The following is a 17,857-nucleotide window of genomic DNA, read 5'->3' as shown; positions in this document are numbered from 1 at the left end:
ATAAAGAAGCAAACTCTTACACCTACATAAAAAGATGGAAAGTTGGCAATCAATGGCAATATAGAAGAGAAAACATATCAAGTACAAAGAGAAAAAACTTTAAGCTGTAAATTTTGATAATAAATATAAATATAATAACAAAGAGCTTCAACTCCTAGGTAAGTGGCATAGGCTCTGAGAGAAAAGTAAGAATAAGATCCAAATACATGTGTTTATAAGAAATAGGCACAAACCAAATGATACTTACTGGTTGAAATATATGTATTATTATCAGGTGAAAAAGAAGCCATGCAGAAAGCAAGACATTAGATTACAAAATAAAATTGATAAATAAAAAGAAATGAATTTTAATCAGATATTTGAACCTATCACTCTCCTTTATGGATTATATTAACAAGATAAGACCATATTTAAGGTCACAAGGAAGTTTAATAATATAAGTGATAATGTCAAATTCAAAATGATCAGATTCAAATATATATCCTAGAAACAGAATTATACCTCCTTTGCAAACATCCAGAGGACATACATAACTATTACGTACTTGGTCAGAAAAATTACTGACAAAATTCAAAGAGTAAAAACTATACAGGCCTTATTGTGTGATCACATTATATATATACATATATAAAGGTACATATATATATATATATAAAGGTAAAGGAACTAGAATAGCCCAAACATTTTGAAAATGAATAAAGTGTGACAAATCACATTACTTGATAAAACTTAATATATAGCCACATTAATTAAAATAATTAAGACAATGAAGAGGAGGGGAAAAATGTTAAGAGGTGAAGTCATGGAGTGTTAGCCAGCATGCCTCAAGCAGGGGCTTTAAAGGGCATTCGTGGTTTGTCTTGGCCTCTAGTGCCCCTGACATCTGCCATAAAAAGATCAGGCCCTGGGAAGCTGCTGGTCCCAGAATGTGCAACAGGTGGAGCAAAGCCAAACTCACCCTGAAATTTGCAAAAGAGCTGCCTCAAGCTGACCTGCAGACCTGTTAAGGTGAATAAGGAATGTATATTGCTGAGCTACCTACATTTGGGGGTTGTACTGGTTCTTAGCCGGAGAAATGGAAGTGATTCTCCATGACCTCTATCCTGAAATTACATAGGACAGAATAAACTTTTGCCATGAAAAGAAGGTTCAATTTGAAAAGAATAGTATTTTACTGAAATATCAATTTGCCCCAACACCAAAGCTTGTCTTGAAGCAACCTACAAGGCTACCGATCTCACACACACACACACACACACACACACACACACACACACACACACACACACACACACACTGTTGAGTTGATTTGTGGACCAAAAAATTAAAATCAAAAGTGTGTTGCTGTAAAGTCCTGTTATCTAATACGAAATCACTGACATTTCTTCTAATGTTTTGAGTCAAATCATGATGGAAAAACCTTTTTCTTTCATCACTCAACCAGATAAAACTACTTTACCTCTGTAAGGACAAAAGAACTCCTGTAAGAATTCGTATTTTGAGGGCCCCTTTTAGAAACTCCAAGGACTGTCAACATAATTTTTGACAACATAATTTTTTTTTGCCAAGGAACACTTAAACTGGAAGAAAATTTGGGAATTTTGTGCAAAATGGAGCACCTGTGATGCTTGGAAATGTATCTAGTTTTGTTGTTTGGTAAAGAGAAGAGCAATCCATGACACTGGAATGCATTGCTATACAGATTAGCTTGCTCTGGTATCACAGACTTGGCCAATAACATTGAAAGAGGTCCTTTCTGCCACTGTAAAAGCTGTCAACTTCATTAGAGCCAGATCCCTGAAGCATCACTTTTTAAAGAAATTTGGTCAAGGGACACCCAGGACTCCAAGATGGCGTCGCCCGTACCAGTGAAAGAGAAGAAGCTCATGGATGTGAAGCTAGGAGAGCTGCCAGGCTGGATACTGATGCAAGATTTCACCCCTAGAGGCATTGCTGGTGCATTTCAAAGAGGTTACTACCCATATTACAACAAGTATGTCAATGTGAAGAAAGGGAACGTTGCTGGGATTTCTATGGTACTGGCAGCTTATGTGCTTTTCAACTATTGTCGGTGTTACAAGGAACTCAAACATGAGCGTCTACGCAAGTACCACTGATGAGGGCCCAGTGTGGAGGCACATTTGGCATTCCTGACCATGACCTTTGAATCCTTTCATAGCCTAATTCAGAATTAATGTCCAATAAAAGATGACTGATAAAAAAAAAAAAGAAATGTTGTCAAAAAGTAGAATAAGATTATATATTTATTTAAGTGTACATTCATTGTCATTCCAGGGGACAAGTCAATGGACAAGATTAAAGTCCAGTGTAAAAGAGAAAAATAAAACCCCACTCAGAACAATTTGAAAGAGAGATACTCATTCATTGCCTGGCTTCCTTGGTAAGTATTTTGGCCATGTGCATGAGGTAAATCTTCTCACCCAGGGCCATGCTTGCTGAAAAATCATGAAAAAATTTTGACCAAGATGCCAAAGAAAGTGCTTCACAGGATGAAGCTGAGACTGACAAATCATTGCCAAGTTCTCAGCAGGCAGAGTTGGAACCCCCCCACCCCCACCCCAAGAACTTCTCTGAGGATTTCTTCAGTTTCTTGGACTTTAATACTGATATGGTAATCCCTTTGTAATTCATTGCTTGCTGACAGGGCATTAGCAGTGCAAATGTTATCAAAGACAACGCCATTGCCTTGAGAACTAAGTAAATGAAGTGACCAAATTCAACCTGAGCTGCCTTATTCTTATGTTCCAACAGCAGCTTACTCTAACCAAGTAAAGCAAAGTTTAGGAGCTTTAATTCTCTTTGCTTTTATATACATCTATGAGTCAGGACTTTCAGAAATTTTCACTTATTAAAAAAACACTAATATTCACCATCAATTCAAGGCAAAGGATGACTTCTATGTTGCTACGTCAAAGTCCACTACGCTACAGCAAACAATGTCAACCTTATTTTGGGAATGTACTACTCAGAATGAAAATTCACTTTTGGTTTTATTTACACAATTCAAATTTGTTTGCAAGTTTTTCTACTCAGAAGTCATCAATTTTTGCATGATATCCTTTCATTTCCAAAAGAATGCAAATGGGACTCCTGGGTGGCTGAGTCAGGTAAGCACTGACTCTTTGTATCTGCTCAGGACATGATCTTGCAGTCTTGAGATCGAGCCCCACATCGGGCTCTGCACTGACCATCAAGCCTGCTTGAGATTCTCTCTCTCCCTCTCTCTGTCCCTCCACTTGGGTACTCTTTATCTCAAAATAAAATAAAAAAAAAACATTAAAAAAAAGAATGTATATGAACGTATATTCACACAAATTACTCCCACTTTATAGAGTGGAAATTTGAGAACAATCCATTTGCATCGAAGTTGATGAGTCACTGGATTTCCCTAGAATACCATGTTTGCAGAGAAACACAGAGAATGAGTAAGTCCTGAGCATGTAGGTCGTGTTCCAGTTTCAGGATTTGTTAGCAAATATCCCAGAGCTTAAAAATCCTCAGGATGGTCTAGACATAAAAAATTACAGAGGGAGTACATATACATCTTACTATCATTACCTTAATCAAACTAGTTGTGGTGATTAATTTTATATGTCAAACTGGCTGGGTCACAGAGTACCCAAATATTTGGTTAAACATATTTTCGGGTATGTCTATGAGGGTGTTTCTAAATGAGATCAGCATTTGAAATGGTAGACTGAGTAAAGCAGATTGCCATCTCCAGGATGGGTGGGGAATCACACAATCAACTGAGGGCCTGAATAAAACAAGAAAGACAAGGAAAGGAGAATTTGGTGTCTTAGTCTGACTGAGCTGGGATGTCCATCTTCTCCTACCCTCACTGAAACTTACACCTATAGCACTTCTGGGTCTTAAACCTTCAGACCCAGACTAGAACTACACTGCCAGTTTCCTGGGGTTCCAGCTGGCATATGACAGATCATGGGACTTCATAGCCTCCATAACCCTGTGAGCTGATTCTCCATAATAAATCTCTTTATACCTGTATCCTATTGGTTCTGTTTCTCTGAAGAACCCTTACTAACATACCATCTTAAACCAAATGGGAAGGACTTCACTGAAGCATCAGAAATTGTTTAAAGCTAAAGGTCTGCTCTGTGACCTGATTGTATAATAATATTTTTTAAATCTTCTTGTAAGTTTAAAGAGAGTGTTTTGTATACTGTTTTGAGGAACACTGACTTTTTAACTCACTACGTTACAGGGCTAATTTGTATGACACTAGAGAATATATGACTACCCCTGACAACATCTAAATCTAGACACTCTGAAGAAAACAATTCTGTCTTCTAGCATACAGACAGTATTTTCAACAACTACAAAAACTTCAAATTTGCCTGCCTGTGAAAAGGTATATTGTGGTTAAAAGGACATACATAGCTGATAGGTCTGAGATGGTCATCAAAGACTACCTACCCACTAAGTCCAAAGTCACAGTAGTGATCACGTTACCTCTAAAAGGGGAAGAGAGCAATGAGAAACATCACAGCAAAGAAAGATATTCACATTCTTTACTATAAGTTTGTATTGCTGTTTTCACAAAAAATAGCAAGCCATAAACCAAACAACTCATCAGAACTAGATTTGGGCTTATTCCCCTATATTTAGGTTTATTATTTATTATCCCTATAATCCAGCTCTCCAAAGTAATGAGATATTACTATAAAATTAGGTTCAAGTTAATTGGTATAGATATTTCTAAATTTTTTTAATGTTTATTTATTTTTAAGAGAGAGAGGAAGAGATAGAGTGCAATTGGGGTAGGGGTAGACAGTGAGGGAGACTCAGAATCGGAAGCAGGCTCCAGGCTCTGTGCTGTCAACACAGAGCCCGATGTGGGGCTTGAACTCAGGAATCATGAGATCATGACCTGAGCTGAAGTAGGACTCTCAACTGACTGAGCCACCCAGGCGCCCTTTGGTATAGATTTTTCAAACAGACACAGTGACGGTACTTACAAAACAGCAGTTTGCTGATAGTGATGAGAGAATTTCTACAGAGATGATGGATTATCAAGTTTGTGATTGAAACTATATACGGTTTTGAAGATTATTGTATTCTAGGTTTTGAGTATAATTAAAATCCTATGTTTCCATTTTTGTTACATAGTATTATCTTCATTGAACACAAATTTCCATTAGAATTCTTACATTTTTTCCTCTTTTGACTGCATATGAATATCAAATGAAACATTCTCTTTTTTTAATATTTATTTATTTATTTTGAGAGACAGAGCAAGCAGGAGAGGGGCAGAGAGAGAGAGAGAGAGAGAGAGAGAGAGAGAGAGAGAAGCCCAAGCAGGTTCCACACTCAGTGTGGAGGCCCACACAGGGCTTTGTGTCACAACTGTGAGATCACAACCTGATTGGATAGCAAGAATCAGTTGCTTAACAGACTGAGCTACCCAGGTACTCCACAAAATATCCTGATATATATTAGAATATTTGTGTTAAGTGTATGGAAGACAATGGCACTGGAATTCGTTCAAAATTATTTTTTGCTTTATATTTTGTACTAGTTATTTCAAAAAATAATTTGTTTTCACATACTTTTACTAGTTGTATAAGAATTCGTGTAAGTGTACTTTATTTTGCTTTTTAATGTGCGTCAAAGTTTACTGAGATATTTCATTGCCTGCATAATCTATGTAGACTTTTAAACGTTTATTGTATCTTGTGGATTGCTTTTTAGTCACCAAATTCATTGAGATAAAGTGCTAGAATGTGTACTATGTGTCCATTCATCGGACTCAATTTATCAGTAAATCCTTTCTATTTTATTGGCTGTTATGTGTCACTACAAATACATTTCTTTTGAACTCTGTGATTCTGTATTTTTGTACAATTTATCTAAAATTACTGCACACTCAGAATTTATGACTTACTACTGGACTCTGGTATACTGTACCATGTGCAATGTAATTCATTTCCAACAGGCCATATCCAAAGAACCCAGGAGCCAGTATGGAGCAGCTCCCATTAACCAACTGGAACAATCTGAGCATCGCAAAAACTTTGAAGGCTATTGGCGAAAATCCATGAACTATATACAAACTAATAAGAGAGAGAAATCCACTCCTTCTCCCCCCCAAAAATAATTAAAAAAAGAACAAGCAATCCTACAATTTATACAGAATCACAAAAGATCTGAATAGCTAAGTAATCTTGAGAAAGAAGAATAAAGCTAGAGGCATCACACTTCCCAATTTCAAACTATATTACAAAGCTATAGTAATCAAAACAGTATGGTATTGGCATAAAAACAGATGCATAGGTTAACAGAATAAGATAAAAGAGACCAGAAATACACCCATATGGTCAATTAATTTATGACAAAGGAGCCACAAATAGACAATGGGGAAAGGACAGTCTCTTCTTCATTTCAGTAGAGTTGGGAAAACTGCACAGCCACATGCAAAGAGTGAAACTGCACCACTTTCTTACACCATACACAAAAATTAACTCAAAATGGATTAAAGATATAAATATAAAAAGTCCTAAAACCATAAAACTACTACCTAGAAAAAAACATAGGCAGTGACCTCCTCAACATTGATCTTGATGATGATTTTTTTTGGATTTAATACCAAAAGGAAAGGCAATAAAAGCAAAAACGAAGTGGGAGTACAACAAACTAAAAGGCTTCTGCACAGCAAAGGACACAATCAACAAAATGAAAAGGCAACTTATATAATGTGAGAAAACTTGCAAATCATACATCTGATAAGGGGATAATATCCAAATGTATTCTTAAAAAAACTCTCATACAACTCAACAGCAAAGAAACAAACAATCCAACTTAAAAATACACAGAGGATCTGAATAGATATTTTTCCAAAGCAAACATATAAATGACCAACAGGTATATAAAAATGTATGCAATATCACTAATCATCAAAGAAATGCAAATCAAAACCGTGATGAGATATCACCTCACACCTGCCAGAAGAGTTAAAATTAACAACACAAGAAACAACAGGTGTTGGCGAGGATGTGGAGAGAGGGAAACCCTCTTGCCCTGTTGGTGGGAATGCAAACTGAGGAAGCCACTGTGGAAAACAACATGGCGGCTCCTCAAAAAGTTAAAAAATAGAACTACCCTATGATCCAGCAATTGCAATACTAGGTATTTACCCAAGGGATAAAAAAAATACAGATTCAAAGGGGGTGCATGCATCCTGATGTTTATAGCAGCATTATCAACAATAGCCAAACTATGGAGAAAGCCCAAATATTCATCGGTTGATGAATGGATAAAGAAGATATGCATATATACACAATGGAATATTACTCAGCCACCAAAAGAATGAAATATATATACATATATGACTTAACATAATTGGAAAACAAAACAAAAACCAGGAAAGAAAGTATAAAAGTTTATTGAGCGATTTGTTATTTGCCTTGCAAATAAATTCCTCTCTATATCCTACCAAAAAAAGAAAAAAGAAAAAAAACAATAAACAGACAACAAACAAAAACCTACTGGACACCATTGAAAGCAAGTAGGATACCAACTCCTTATTCTGAATATCTGAATATTAGTTATTAAATAAAATGCAGAACAGTTATTTTGCCTTTTTTCTGGCTTTTCTGTATATTAGAGTAGCCAAGTAGCTGTAAATGATAAGAAATTTCAACTATTAAACGTGCAAGAAAACACAGAATTAGAAAAATCACCATTTTGTACTTCTTAAGTAATACCTAAGTCAGGAAAAAGTCATCAGTGAATTAAATAATTAGATAAAAGTGTTCATAAGAATTATAATGGAGGCATCAGACTGTCACCACTTGAAACCTATGATCAATCTGAGCATTATAAAAGTGGGATAACCAGATGTATGCTTTCTGCCATGATGCAACATGAAGCATTAGGTTCCACTTCTGAAATATCCTTATCAAAAAGTTAAACATGTATCTATGAAAACTTCTAGAGCTAACTTCCAATCGAATGTCATATATTAATTTAACTTAGATAAAACAAATACAGCAAAATTTGGGTAGTTATTAAAATCTGGGTGAAAATTAGAGAGTGATTCAATGAACTAGTTTTTCTAATTTTGTGTATATTTGAACATTTCATAATTAAAAATGTCGTATAGAATTGAGATACATCTTATATTCCTATATATCTTATACCCCCAAAAGTATGGCCCCATGGTGGTATGAAGAAGCTACAGAGACCTTAAAACATTATGAGAGAAGTGATTTTTGAATCTGATATCTATTGCAATTGTCACCAGCTTCTCACAATAAGAACTGCATCTCATTGATATTTAATAGGCCAAAGTAGATGAGCAAATACAGTAGTCCAGCTGCAGCAGAAAGAAACAGAACCCATAATGATTGTAACTTATAAATGATAACATTTATTAAGTGCATATTCTGTGCCAAGCACTGTGCTATGATGCACTTCACCCTCATTTCAGTTATAATCATCACAACATAGTGGGTATTGAGATCTCCAGTTAACAGGTGAACTAAGTCTAATATAGATGTTAATTTGGTTAAGATCACACAGCTAGTATATGACAAATATAAAATTAAAAGCCAGCAGTTATAACACAAAGATCCTATTTTGAAACTCTTCACCAGGGGTAGTATATATTCATACCCATGGTCCCATTCCCTACAACCCAATATTCCCCACAAACAAAAACAAAAGTGTATTGTAAATATGGTTAATGTATTTCATGGTGTAGTTGTCTTTAGTCTCAAGAAAGAAAACTACAGTTGACTCTTTAACAATGCAGGGGTTAGGGATGCCAACCCATGTGCAGTCAAAAATCCATGTGTAACTTCAGGCTCCCCTAAAACTCAACTACTAATAGCCTACTGTTGACTGGAAGCATTACTAATAGTATAAACAGTTGATTAACACATATTTTGTTACATGTATTATATACCATATTCTTATAATAAAGCTAGAGAAAAGAAAATATTAAGAAAAACATAAGGAAAATAACATGTACATTACTGTTCTATATTGAAAAAAATCCGTGTATAAGTGGATCCACACAGTTAAACCCATGTTGTTCAAAAGTCAACTGTATATACTTTCAGCACCTGCATCTTTCCACCATATGAGAGTTGGAGACAGGAAAAAACTGCCTCCTGCTATTGTGAGTGAAAATATAGATGTTTACTAATTTCCCCAGCTAAGGTATGACCTATGCCCAGACTCTAGTAGATAATAAACATACTTGCCCTAGATTTTGAATGGAGGACAAGTTACACCAAAGAAACAGGTGTTTCAGTCAGAGTAGCAATTAGCACTCAGAAAGAACAGATATGAAGCATAGTGTTGGACTATGCTATCTGCATAGCTTCCACACTGGTTCTCTGAATCTCTTGGTAACTCTGTGATTTGTCCAATGTCCGTTAATAAATTCCTTTTCTGCTTAAACACTCAGAGTGAATTTCCTGCAACTAAATACATTAGCTAATTGGCCAAAAGAGAATCAATTTAGATCCTAATGTCAAAGCATGTACCAAATGCCAAATAGATGAATGGATTAACTGTTTAAAATATAATATATTTAAGGGGCGCCTGGGTGGCTCAGTCAGTTAAGCGTCCGGCTTCGGCTCAGGTCATGATCTCACGGTTTCCGAGTTCAAGCCCCGCGTCGGGCTCTGTGCTGACAGCTCAGAGCCTGGAACCTGCTTCAGATTCTGTGTCTCCCTCTCTCTCTCTCTGCCCCTCCCTTGCTCACTCTTTCTCTATCAAAAATAAATAAATGCATAAAAAATAAAAAAATAATATATTTAAAATGAGAAAAATATTGGGTGAATATCTGATCTCTGATTAGGGAAAATCCTTCTCCGATATAAAGCAAAAATTTTTACATGAGTAAAAGAGTTCTATAATTTAAAAAATAATAACATAAACTAAGCTTAATATTTGCAACATTTGTGGTAGAGTTTTACTATTTTATGTGTGTGTGTGTGTGTGTGTGTGTGTGTGTGTGTGTGTGCGCGCACGCGCGTGCGCCTGTGTGTTTTACAGGTTGTAGTCTTTCGGATTTTCCATGTAGAGTATCATGTATTCTGTGAAGAGTGAAAGTTTGACTTCTTCTTTGCCAATTTGGATGCCTTTTATTTCATTTTGTTGTCTGAATGCTGTGGCTAGGACTTCTAACACTATGTTCAGAACAACAGTGGTGAGGGTGGACATCCCTGTTGTGTTCCTGATCTCAGGGGGAAAGCTCCCCTTTTTCCCTTCCCCACTGAGGATGAAATTAGCTGTGGGCCTTTCATGTATTCCTTTTATGATGCTAAGGTATGTTCTTTCTATTCTGACTTTCTTGAGGGTTTTTATCAAGAAAGATGCTGTATTTAGGCAAATGGGTTTTTTTTCATCTATTGACAGAATCATATGGTTCTTATCCTTTCTTCTATTACTGTGGTGTATCATGTTGTTTGATTTGCAAATATTGAACCAGGATGCAACCCAAGAATGAATCCCACTTGATCATGTTGAATAATTCTTTTAATGTACTATTGAATTCAATATGCTAAGTATCTTGTTGAGAATTTTTGCATCCAGTTTCATCAGGGATATTGGCCTGTAATTCTCCCTTTTAGTGGGGTCTTGGTTTGGTTTTAAAATCAAGTAATTCTGGCTTCATGGAATTAGTTTGGAAGCTTTCTTTCTGTCTCTATTTTTTGGAACAGTTTGAGAATAATAGGTATTAACTACTTTAAATGCCTAAGAGAATTCCCCTGGGAAGCGATCTGGCCCAGGATTCTTATTTGTTGGGAGATTTTTGATAACTGATTCAATTTCTTTACTGGTTATGGTCTGTTCCAAGTTTCTATTTCTTCCCATTTGAGTTTTGGTAGTATGTGAGTGTCTAGGAATTTGTCTATTTCTCCCAGATTGTTCCAGTAATTTTCATAGTATTCTCTAATAGTTGTTTCTGTTTTTGTGGTGTTGGTTGTAATCTCTCCTCTCTCACCCATGATTTTGTCTGTTTGGGTCCTCTCTCTTTTCTTTTTGAGAAGTCTGGCTAGGGGTTATCAATTTTGTTTATTCTTATAAAAAATGAGCTTTTAGTCTGTTCTACTGGTTTTTTGGGTCTGTATTGTTCCTTTCTGCTCTTATTATTTCCCTTCTGCTTGCTTTAGGCTTTATTTGCTGCTCCTTTTCTAGCTCCTTTAGATGTAAGATTAGGCTGTGTGTTGGGACCTTTCTTGATTCTTGAGATAGGCCTGAATTGCAATGTATTCTCCAATTAGGACTGCCTTTGCTGCATCCCAAAGGATTAGGACTGTCATTTCATTTGTTTCCATGTATTTTTAAATTTCTTTAATTTTCTGGCTAACCCGTTCACTCTTTAGAATGTTCTTTAACCTCCACATATTTGGGGGCTTTCCAAATTTTTTCTTGTGATGGATTTCAAGTTTCATGGTGTTGTGATCTGAAAATACACATGGTATGATCTCAATCTTTTTGTACTTGTTGAGGGCTGTTTTGTGACCCAGTATGTGATCTATTTTGTAGAATGTTCCATGTGCACTCAAGAATAATGTGTATTCTGCTGTTTTAGGATGAAAAATTCTGAATATATCTGTTAATTCCATCTGATCCACTGTGTCATTCAGAACCATTGTTTCCTTGATGATTTTCTGCCTAGATGACCTGTCAATTACTGTAAGTAGAGTATTAAAGTCTACTACAACTACAGTATTATCAAAAAGCTGGCTTATGTTTGTCATTAATTGATTTATATATTTGGGTGCTTCCATCCATGTTGAGGGCACACATATTTACAACTGTTGGCTCTTTTTTTTTTCTAGACTATTTAATCTATTTTTTTTTACTATTTCTTTCTTTTAATGAATTAATTTATTTCTAAAATTTAAATCCAAGTTAGTTAACATATAGTGTAATGATTTCAGAAATAGAATTTAATGATCACTAAATATATCATCACTTACATATAACACCCAGTGCTCATCCCAGCAAATGTCCTCCTTAATGCCCCTTGCCCATTTAGCCCTTCCCCACACACAACTCCCCTCCAGCAACCCTCACTCTGTTTTCTGTATTTAAGAATTTCTAGCTCTTCTTGATGGATAGAACCCTTAATGATGACATAATGCCTTTCTTCATCTCTTATTATAGTCTTTGTTTTAAAATTTCATTTGTCTGATATAAGTATGGCTACTCCGGCTTTTTTTTTTTACATCCATTAGCATGATTGATAGGTCTCCATCCCCTCACTTTGAATCTGCAGGTGTCCTCCTGTCTAAAATGAGCCTCTTATAGGCAACATATAGACGGATCTTGTTTTTTATCCATTCTGATACCCTATATCTTTTGATTGAGGCATTTAGCCCATTTACATTCAGAGTGGTTACTGAAAGGTATGAATTTAGTGCCATTGTGTTATCTTTAGGTTTCATTTTTGTGGTGATGTTACTGGTCCTTTGTAGTCTTTGCTGCTTTCCACTCACAGAGTCCCCCTTAGGATCTCTGGTAAGGCTGATTTAGTGGTCACGAACTCCTTCAGTTTTTGTTTGTCTGGGAAAGCCTTTATCTCTCCTTCCATTCTGAATGATAGCCTTGCTGGATAAAGGATTCTTAGCCGCATATTTTTCCTATTCAGCACATTGAATATTTCCTGCTACTCCCTTCTGGCCTGCCAAATTTCAGTGGACAGGTCTGCTACTACCCTTATGTGTCTACCCTTGTAGGTTAAGGCCCATTTGTCCCTAGCTGCTTTCAGAATTTTCTCTTTATCCTTGTATTTTGCCAGTTTCACTATCATATGTCATGGTGTTGACCTGGTTTTGTTGATGAAAGGGATTTCTCTATGCCTCTTGGAATTGGATGCTTATTTCTTTCCCCAGATTAGGAAAGTTCTAAACTATAATTTGTTCCAATAAACCTTCTGCCCCTTTGTCACTTTCTTCTTAGTCTGGGACTCCTATGATATGGATATTGTCTCATTTCATGGAATCACTTAGTTCTCTAATTCTCCCTGCATGATCTTGTAATTTCCTTTCCCTTTTATTTTCAGCTTCATTATTTTCCATAATTTTATCTTCTGTTTCACCTATTCTTTCCTCTGCTTCTTCCATCCTTGCTATCACTGTATCTAGTTTTGGTTTTTTGTGGGTTTTTTTCTTTTTTTTTTTTTTTACATCTCTGTTACAACATTTTTTAATTCGTGATGACTAGTTCTTAGGTCTTGGATCCCTGCTGCAAGAGTTTCTCTGCTGTCTTCTATGCTTTTTTCAAGCCCAGCTATTAGTCTTCTGTTATTCTAAATTCTTGTTCAGATACATTATTTATGTATATTTTGAGCAATTCTCTGGCTGTGATTTCTTCTTTAAACTTTTTTTGGGGAGATTCCTTCGTTTTGTTATTTTGGCCAAGTTTCTGTCTTTTGCATGTTTTAAAACCTTGTTATATGTCCTGCACCTGTGATGACTATTATATTAAAAGGGGATCATACACTGTCCAGGGCCTGGCACTTCAAGAAGTGGTTTTGGTGTATGTTGTATGCACCCCGTTGTTGTGTTTGGTGGCTCTTTCCTCCTGGTCAGTTCTCTGCAGAGCTCCTCCTTGCTTGTAGTGGTGAGTGTTTAGACCTTCAACCAGGTGTGCTTTGATTTGTTTCTTGAAGTAACCCTGGAACAAATAAGGAAAAGCAGGGGGTGGGGGGGTGGGGTTGGATCCCATAAAAAGAGAAAAATAAAAGAGGAGAAAATAAGACCAGACAATCAAAAAACTATAAGGCTAAATCCAGAGAAAGAGAGTGAAAAATAAAGAAGATGAAGAAAGAGAAAAGGTGGAAAAAGAAGAGAATAAAAATGCCTGATCAAACATATATATATATATATATATATATATACACATATATATATATGTATATATATATGTGTATATATATATATATATATATATATATATACATACATATATATATATATAAAACAGATCAAAAACTATGAGCCTGATTCCAAAAGAAAAAAAAAAAAAAAGAAGAGGGTAGAAAGAAAAAGAAAAGAAAAAAGAAAGAAACAAACAAACAAAAAAAACCAACCAGTTGTCTATTGGTGTTCTGGGACCAGTGGCTGTGCTGGTCTGGTGGGGAGAGGCCGTTTGCTTGCCTGGTTCTGTCAGCGTCAGTCCTGCTCCAGTAGATAAGCAGTTGCCAGGCATGGAGGGGCGGGGTTTGGTGTAAGCAGGTCTTGCCACCATTGGGGCAGCTGTGCTGCTAACGTCTCACCCTGTTGCTGTTGGGGAGAAAAATGGTGACACCCCAATCTCTCCTCCCCAGACTGGCTATCTCAAACGCGCTGTTCAGGCAGCCCTCACAGAGTAAGGCAGGTGATCACTCTTTCCTGCTCCACAGTCTCCTGCGCCTCCTAGGCGCTCAGCTGGGATTCAGAACCCGGTGTCTTAATGGGCCCTGCACTGCGTGGATTGTGTTCTGGGGTAGTGTCACTCTACTCTGCTGATAAAAGGCCTTTGGCTGGCGCCTGTAGGGTCTTTTATCCTGGGGCGGAGAGGGGAGGCAATAAACCCTCCTTCCACAGTACTGGAGGAAGGGGACTGCTTTCTCCAGCGGGCCCCTGACATCTCAGGCTACCAAGCCTCCGGCAGGCTCCTTCCTCCCCAGCAATGCACACTGGCTCTGGCTTCGCTCCAGAGAAAGTTGCGCACTTTTGATACCTTTGAGTTTCAGCTCTTAATATTGTTTGCAGAATAGATACTGGCACTGTCTGTATTTCTCATTCCCCAGTCCATGATCCAGAGAGGTTTTCCTCTTGTGCTAACTGGATACTGCACTTTCACAGCCTGTCTTTCTCTCCCTTTTGTCTCTCCACGGAAGGGGTTCCTTCCTCTGTGTGCCTACACCATTTTACCTCCTCCACACCTCGACCCTGCCAACCTATCTCCCTTCAACCGTGGGGATCCTTCTGCCACTCTGCAGATTGATTTCCTGGGCGTTCCAAGTGATCTGACCTCAATACAGCTGTGTTTGAGGGACGAGGGAAATCCTGCTCTTCCTACTTCTCCATCATCTTAACTGTGCCTTGCTATGTTTGACAGGTTAATAGTAAAAACATTAATCAGTAACAGGACAAAAGATGTTAATAGAAAATTCACAAAAAAAGGAAAATATACATATAAGCTGATACATATCTGAGAAACTATTCAAGCTCAATAATGAAAATAAAGCCCAAAATTAGCCCAGATTCCCATTGATTTGTGCAATAAATACCATTTGCTTTGTATGTGCTATGTTAGGTGATAATAAAACATCAGTGAACAAAAGTAAACCAATATCATCACTCTGCTATCCCAAACCTCTCCTAGAGTTGTCATTAATCATCATAATAGTTATATTTTTTACTCTCATTTTTTTTTATTCTTGCCTGAAATCTGGTGAGAAAAGCTTATTAGGAAAGTCCTCAAATGCAGAGTATGAAAAATGAGCAATTATGCATAATAATCCACAAAGTAGATAAACATGGGAATAGTTAACAGAAATTTGTCAACTTTACGAGTAAGTGAACAATGATCAGGAAGTGAAAAAATCAGTACTCCCAAATATAAACCAAAAAATAAGTCATTTTCTAGGAAAAATGAGACATACATTGTTATTTTGATAAATGTCCATGACTTGTCTACTCAGACTCCCAAATTATTCAGAGGAAATTGCAGATGTGACAAAAACTCAAATAGTCCCCAGAGTCCTGCAAATTTTGCCTTTGACCTCATCTATCTCCTCTGTAGTAGTGATTTATACCAGAAATAAAAGTGCTCCTTGATCATTGGTTTTCATCTCTGAAACTAAAAATTTATCTTTAACTTGGTATTGTCAGTCAACCACTTAGGAGGGGCCAATTTAATCCTCATAGCTGTAATATATTATAGAAGGAAATGCTTGAAAAGCTACAGGTCATAGGTGATACACCTCATGGGATGCCTGCTGAACCAGTCCTGGGATCCTGATTTGTGGGCCCTGGGAAAGAAACCCCAGGATGCGTTTTTAATCTATCCAGTAATCTGTGATTTTCTAAATTACATATGTAAAAGTAATGATTTTGAGAAGAATTAAAATATGCTGAATAACAGAGAGTTAAACATTAATTTAGCAATCATCTAGGACCAATCTCTACCAACTGTAGCCACTGACTCTTTCTGCCTCAAATCCTCACTTACTTCAATTCAACTTAGATTCAGGCTTAGTGTCACCACCTTCCATTAGAAGCCTGAGCATAAGCTTGGTTTACAACAATGAAGACTGCTAAGAGTATTCCCTTTGTTCTCACCATAGAGAAAAATGTCAACATGTGTTTGAATTTGAACAAGCCTAAAATGAGCTAAGTTTCTACCTGAAGTAAATAATGTATTTCATTGACATTTTCAAGATTTAAAAATCTTAAAGTACAATTCTAAAATATTTAAATGGCACATTCATGAATTAATAATTTAGGATATTGTATTAGTTTTATATTGCTGCATAACAAGTTACCACAAATTGAGTGACTTAAAATATCTGTTTATTATCGGGGCTCCTGGGTGGCGCAGTCGGTTAAGCGTCAAACTTCAGCCAGGTCACAATCTCACGATCCGTGAGTTCGAGCCCCGCGTCGGGCTCTGGGCTGAGCCTGGAGCCTGTTTCCGATTCTGTGTCTCCCTCTCTCTCTGCCCCTCCCCCGTTCATGCTCTGTCTCTCTCTGCCCCAAAAATAAATAAAAACGTTGAAAAAAAAATCTGTTTATTATCTCACACTTCTACAGGCCAGAAGTCCAGATGGTCTCCTCTAGGTTCTCTGTTGATGGTCTCCCAAGATTAAAAGCACGGTGGGAGAAAATCCATTTCCAAGTTTAGTAGAGCTGCAATAACAAAGCTTCACAGACTAAGTGGCTTAAACAGAAATTTATTTTCTCACTGTTCTGGAAGCTAGAAGTCCAACATCACAGTGCTGTCAGGCGTGGCTTGCAGATGGCCATCCTCTACTGTCTTCGTTTGGTCTTTCCGGTGTGCATGTCGGTGTCCTAATTTCCTCTTATAAGAGCACCATATTGGATTGGGACCCCCCCCAATGATCTCATTTTAATTACCTTTTTAAAGACCCTATCTCTAAATACAGTCACATTCTGACTGTAGGAAATAGGACTTCAGCCTATACTTTTGGGGGACATAATTCAGGCCATAGCAAAGTTAATTCAGGTCACTGGTAGAATCCAGTCTTCTGTAGTTGTATGTCTGAGGCTCCCTTTTCCTTGGTGGCTGTCAATAGGGGGCCACTCACTCTTCCTAGGGGCCACTCACATTCCTTCTTATGTAGTTTCTTTCTTCTTCAAACCAGCAATGGGTCCTTGAATACATACCTGTCATACATCAAATTCCCCTGGCTTTTCCTTCTGCTATCAGCTGGAGAAAACTCTCTGCTTTTAAGGCTTCATGTGATTATATTAGGTCCAGAAAGACACTCTTCCTATCTTAACATCAATTATGCCACATAGATAATATAGTCATGGGGGTGAAAATTTCTAGGCACAGATTCCAGGGATTAGAGCAGGACATCTTTGGAATGTCATTTTACAAATTCTGCTTACCTCAAGTATGCAGCTATGTTTTCATCAAATGGGACATTTTGGCATGGCAAGAATTGAAAATATAATCAGACATGAATTGACCTAAAAGATTTTGGGTATGAGGACTATTGCCTATGTGGTTCTCATAACCTTGATTGGATATTCTTTGGAGTTAGCAGAAGGAAAGACAGTTTCTGTGTTTTATGCTCTACATACTATTTTACCAATGCCCCAGCTACTCTATAAATCTG

General features: G+C 37.0%; 1 protein-coding gene across 1 annotated transcript; it reads left to right on the top strand.

Moving 5' to 3' along the window:
• Nucleotides 1–1,832: 1,832 nt before the first annotated feature.
• Nucleotides 1,833–2,212, top strand: LOC123385043 (ATP synthase subunit f, mitochondrial-like). Its single transcript, XM_045056233.1, has one exon. It carries the CDS (start codon nt 1,851–1,853, stop codon nt 2,115–2,117), a length of 267 nt encoding a protein of 88 aa, XP_044912168.1. The 5' UTR covers nt 1,833–1,850; the 3' UTR covers nt 2,118–2,212.
• The last annotated feature ends 15,645 nt before the right edge of the window (nt 2,213–17,857 follow it).

This window comes from Felis catus, chromosome B1 (genome assembly GCF_018350175.1).
Source record: "Felis catus isolate Fca126 chromosome B1, F.catus_Fca126_mat1.0, whole genome shotgun sequence".
Taxonomy (NCBI): domain Eukaryota; kingdom Metazoa; phylum Chordata; class Mammalia; order Carnivora; family Felidae; genus Felis; species Felis catus.
Note: the sequence above shows the minus strand (reverse complement) of the source record. Positions and strands in the feature narration are given on the sequence as shown.

Excerpts from the sequence above, each read along its gene's own strand:
- LOC123385043 (XM_045056233.1), top strand. The coding sequence starts at position 1,851 with ATGGCGTCGCCCGTACCAGTGAAAGAGAAGAAGCTCATGGATGTGAAG.